Genomic DNA, 6,000 nt, shown 5'->3' with positions numbered 1-6,000 from the left:
ATTGGTTCTTCGTACCTGAAAAGGCTTTACAAACATCTCATTTGATGCTACTTCCAGATTGTCATTGTTCTCATTCTTGATTATCTGTGTTTATGATTCAGTTATTGAATTACACAAATAGTTAAAAAATGATATGTAATAAACAGTTCATCTGGTTAACTTTTTTTAAATTTGGTAATTTAACAAACATCATTTTTACCTGTCTGTTTAGTAATACATTGGTAGTAAGCATTTTATTGATAAAGTAATTATTAAAAATATTTGAGAGAAACAATGTTTTTGCCTCAATATAAAAAATTCATTGTTCCACATTTATTTTTTATGGTTTATGCATATACAAGTCAATAAATAAAAAAGATCAGAGTTCAGAAAAAGAGAAGAGTGTATATATTTGTGTAAATGGATTTTGCTGAACAATACTAAATTACAACCTGTACAAATAATTCTAGAGCAATAGAAGACCTTTTGTACAGAGTGGTAGTTGCTGGCAACACACATTGAAACACCAATTGCATAACGTGAAGATGATTGAGCAGTTGGACCAACAATTTCAAGCCACTGTCTTCACAAAAACATAGTAGCATTCAGCTGTCATGGCATTTGAAGTATCTGTACAACTTTTTATTTACAGTGTCATTTCCAGCCATTTTATTTTCTTTGAACAACAATTTATTTACATATGATGTTTACTCTTACATTAACATGACTTAATAAATAATTGCTGGATGTAATTACATTTGATTTTAGGAATGTGAGCAGCTCAATAATAGAAAACTTTACAAAGAAAAGACTTTGTACAAATATCAATTGTCTATTGATAGTTTCATGAGTACTCTTGATTCTTGATCAGCTGAACTAGTGAGTTACTTCATGTTTTACTAGACCAGCAAGTGCTTCAAATCCAGACCGAATAACTTCAAGTTCATCAGGTAAAACATGATACCGCAACTCTTTTTCCATCATTAGAGTCTGAAGTTTATCTGCTTTCTCTGGAACACTTAATGTTCCATCCAGATAAATGTCCTTTAAAAAATAAAACAACATATGAAAAACAAAAAACAAATATATTATAGTTTTAAAATATTACAGTGACAAATATAATTAGTTTCTTGTCAGAATGTGATGCAGGTTTCACAACAGCAGTATTGGTATTGAATAAAACACCAGCACCAGTCACACTTCTCAATTTACTTTAAAATCCATGACTGGTTCGGGTCCAAAAGGCCATTATCCAGTGGTACATATGAGGCGTCCTGAGAAACACAAAAAGACTAACACTCATTCTGTGTTCTCTCAGAATGTATCCCTGGATAAAGGCCTTGGGGGCTGAAACCAGTCATGGTTTTTAAAGTAGAATGAAAAGTGGGACTGGTGCCGGCATTTTATTGAAAAACAAAAATAATTAGTGCAGTTCTGGCCATTAAAATTGGAACACTGGTATCGATAGCAAATAATTAAATTTTATTTGCTGTGCATATATAGAATAATTAGAATATACAGAATAGTTACAGTATAGCAGGAAAAACGTGTGATTAAATTTGTATGTGATTTGGGGGGAAAAGGGTGCAAAATACATTTCTCACAGCTGCCACCTCTCACAGCAACTATGGCGCAGTGATGTTTTGACTGGGTGATAGATCTGGAGAACATATTGGCCAGGGTAACTGTCGAACACCCCCTGTATCAAGCTATCCCAAGAGGACGGGCAAAATGCAGTCTTGCATTATCTTGTTGAAAGATAACATCAATGAGAACTTCATTTCACGAACAGCCACTATCCTTAACATATCACACATATAACGGCTTCTGTCAGACTACGTTGACCAGAAGTGATCATGTTGTATATACAACGGCACTCCGTACCATCACACCTGGTCCAGTGTTGTCACTGGGCACATGTCTCTGCTACAGCATCAAGGGAAGGCACAATAATGGCTGCCACGCCTACAGTCTGTGGTGTTTCAGACGTCATCGTGCTGTCCATGCCGATACTCCTCTTATTGCAAACGGTCTGATTTCCTTGCACAATGTATGTGATACAGCTGAAAAGTTCTGTGTGGCCAAGCAAACAATACATCTGTCCTTTCGCACATTAATCATGCTGTGCCACTGAGATTGCTTCTGTTGATCCTATATTAGCACAACAGCTATGGGATTCTCATTAACATGACCAGCAATACTGTTCTCATTAACATGATCAGCAATACTGCACAACAATAAACTGCAGTCTTGCTGCAGACAAAATCCGACACATGCTACTAGATGTTTCTCCTTCTTAACAAGGCATAACATGACCTTCTCACAAACAACAAACTGCATTCAAATGAGGTTTCTGAATGGGAAATTCAAGGCATTATCATACAGAATTTAGATGAGCTTACTCATACCTCCTTTAAGTTCTTGCACCCCAAAATGTTGCACAGTTGCTTATCTGAGAATGTACTCTGTGCCTGTTTGATGTTGGCTGCATGTTGCCTTCATGATGAAATTTTAATGGTCAGCTGCACAGAAAAGCTGTTCAATATTTTCTAAACTAATTACAATTTAGATCAGAGAAAGATTACATTATCTTTTCTGAGCAAGTACAAGGTTTGTGTGTGTGTGTGTGTGTGTCACACACGTCTCATTTAAAAAATTGATTATGCATGGATTAAGATGACAAAAACAATAAATACTGATAAATTTGTCATACCCGAACCCATGGACACTCATCAACTGCCCTATAAAATGTCTCTTCTGATGGATGTATCTTCAATTTAAGGCGCCATAATAAAGGGCAATGCTTTGTCGTTTGGTCCACCAGAAGGCGTTCCAGTAATGCAAGACATCTATTTTGCTCACAGGGATCAGTTACCACAGGTCCACCTGCAAATGATACCACTTTGAAATGCAATTGTCAGCTTTAATAACCAAAATACCTAAATAAATAAGACAAGAGACAGTAAAATTACAAATAATATCATCACTGACATAGTTTTAAAGGGAAAAAAAATTGTCATGTGGGACAAGTCGAGGCATATGTTCAACGAGTCTGGGGTTCCAAAACACCTAGTATCCTTACTAAAAGGTCTTTATAATAGCCATATCACAACCATAAATGTAGATGGTGAATACTTGAAATTTTTCAATGTAATAAATGGCATCAGACAAGGTCGGCATACTGTCACCTTAGCTCTACAATATCTACATGGAGTGTGCAATCAGGAAAGCGCTGGATGGCTGGGATGGTGGGATTTCAACTGGCAGCAGGAAAATCAACAATTTACACTTCGCACTCATAGCAGGAAGTGAGGAAGAACTTGGTAATCTGTTCTCAAGAGTGAAAGATATTAGTCTAAACATTGGCCTGGAGATAAACATGAAAAAAACCAAACTAATGGTTATGAATTGCCAATGCATCAATCAAAACCAACTTACGGATGCTTAAGGAATCTGGAGATAGTGACTGATTACGTATATCTAGGCTCTCTGATCAATTGCACAGGAAAGTGGGATAAAGAGATAAGACGACAAATCATTCTTGGCCGAGCCACAATGGTCGAACTCAATAAGATATGGCAGAATCGGGCAAAATCCAAGACAACGAAGATGAGTTTGGTAGAAGCACTGGTGTTTCCTGTATTCTCATACAGATGCGAGACCTGGATTGTGAAAGGTGGTGATAAGAGCTGCATTGATGCCTTCAAGATGTGTTGTTGGCAGAGGATGCTACGTGCACTGTGGACACAAAAAAGAACAAATGTTTCAATAATAGAAGAACTTAAAATCACAAGAAGGTTATCTTCTCGTGTCAGCCAAAGATACCTCCAGTTCCTTTGGCACATCTTGAGAAGGAAAGGGGATAATTTATAGAAGACCATTGTGCAGGGAAAAATTTAGGGCACAAGAACACACGGGAGAGCAGCAAACAGACGGTTGGATCAAGCCTGCCTCTTCACATCATATTAAGAAAGGCCTAATCGCTGTGTATGGAGACATCTGTCTGAAGTTTCAACTGCGTAAGAATGAATGAGGAAATGAGATAATGACATTCAGCAATGAGTAAAATGACTAATGAGAGGATAGTAAAAAAGACCCTACTAATTGGCAGTCGAAATTACATGTTAAGCATAGATATATTTTTTCCCTTTTTCACATTTGTAGTGTGCAACTGTTCTCTCATTTTATTCCTTAATTTATCTTTAACTTTGATGTCACTTCCTGTACAGTTTCGTTTTGTTATATGTTTACTACATATTATCACCACATATAACTTGATTTCTTAAAAAATCTACATCACCCATTTTATTATGTGTTTTATGCTGTTGTCATTGTTGTCTTTATACAGGGGCCTGAAGATGGTGTACTGTAATGCTGGATGCATTACAGTACTGGTGGCATATATATACAGGCTGAGTCAGGAGGAATAGGGCATATGTCCAGATGAAGTTTTTTGTTCAGAATCACTAATACTATCACCCCTCAAAGCATGCACCTTTCCTCCTGACTCACCCATATAATTGTTGTAACTGGTCTTTGATATCTTGGATACTGCCACTGGGATGGAGTTGGTGTCTGAACTAGTTCCACACTTTTTCTATTGGGGACAGATCTCGTGATATTGCTGACCACAGCAGTACCTCAGCACCACCACACAGTTCTCAGAGGCACATGCTATATCTAGATGAGCACTGTCCTGTCGAAAAAGGCAAGACAATGCTGTCACATGACAGGTAACACATGTGGATGCACAATGCCCATGATGTTCTGTTGTGCTGTCAAGACCCCTCGATCACTAACAGCTGTGACCTGAAATCGTACCTGATGGTGCACCACATCGTGACACCAGAAGTATTACCACTGTGTCTCTCCAGAACACTGGAAGCATGGGACCTCTCCCCAACTTGATGTCATACTCATCGACAACAGTCATCTGAGGTAGTGCAAAACAACAATTTATCACTCAACACAATGTGATGTCATTCATCAGAAATCCATGCTTCCCAGTCACAGCATCATACCAAATGCAGCCATTTGTGTTGTGTTAATGCCAGCCTGTACATGGGACTGCAATTTCCTTGTCCGGCTAATAATAGTCTCCAAGCAGTGATGAGGAATGACACAGACTGTTGCACAGAATCCATTACTTTTTCTCACACGGCAGGTGCAGATGCGAAAGGGTTACGATGTGCTCAGTGCAAAACACAGTGATCCTCTCTGGTGATGGTCATACATGCTGCTCAACTGGAATTGTGATGATGAGTACGCCTGCCCTCATGTTCTCAATTCGGTCCAGCATCGAGTCACTGCCATATCTGAATGCCACACACATCTCAATATTGCACCCTTTGATCAGCTGGCCAAATGGAGACCCACAAAGAGGTCCCTTTCAAACTACGTCAGGTGTCGATAATACTGTCTCACACGAGTCCCTTACGTACCCTGATAGACCTGGTAACAACATTAGACATGAAAAGTAATTCACTCTGCCAGCTGTTGTAGCTGTCAAAGAAAACTGCAACTACAATCACTTACATACCAGCTGAAAGTGTGTCTGTGTACAGTGTTACATTGACACTCAACTATATTTTTTGGTTGCTTCACTTTTTTTGTCAGACAGTGTACATCCTTTCTATTGAGTGAGTGACATAAAGAACTGCAACTTGTTACAGTTAATCAACTACAGTCCGTTGTATGTATGTTTACAAATTGCACATACAAGCTTTCTCTCTATTATATCAACTGACCATTGGTACTATCTCTGGCTACGCGACAAACTAATTATTATAGTGCATTTAAAATTAGTTGCAAATTTTGACATTTGGCTTGCCAGAAGGGACGCAACGGCATTGCCCAGATAACAGCAATAGCAAGCTGGCTTTCCCTATCGTGCTGCCACCGGTTTGATTGGTAAAGCAACCCTGTTGTCGCACCAGGGATAAACAGTGCTACGTGGTGTCGCACTTCAGTTGCTTCTGCATCCATAAGCTCTCTCTTTGTAAAGTGCTATTTTTTGTCCTT

At 38.5% G+C, this 6,000-nt stretch overlaps 1 protein-coding gene across 1 annotated transcript in view; it reads right to left on the bottom strand.

The window, feature by feature from the left end:
• Positions 1–304: 304 nt before the first annotated feature.
• The window catches only part of LOC126198999 (nuclear exosome regulator NRDE2), a 162,830-nt gene continuing 157,134 nt past the window's right edge, over positions 305–6,000 (bottom strand). Inside the window, exons 15-16 of the mRNA XM_049935675.1 lie at positions 2,693–2,865; positions 305–1,023 (exon numbers count right to left, since the gene is read on the bottom strand). Of these exons, the coding sequence (XP_049791632.1) occupies positions 856–1,023; positions 2,693–2,865 (341 nt within the window). The 3' untranslated portion in view covers positions 305–855. The remainder of the gene's footprint in view (positions 1,024–2,692; positions 2,866–6,000) is intronic.

Source organism: Schistocerca nitens, chromosome 8 (genome assembly GCF_023898315.1).
Source record: "Schistocerca nitens isolate TAMUIC-IGC-003100 chromosome 8, iqSchNite1.1, whole genome shotgun sequence".
Lineage (NCBI taxonomy): Eukaryota > Metazoa > Arthropoda > Insecta > Orthoptera > Acrididae > Schistocerca > Schistocerca nitens.
The sequence above is the reverse complement of the archived record's forward strand: the minus strand, read 5'-3'. Positions and strand labels throughout refer to the sequence as shown.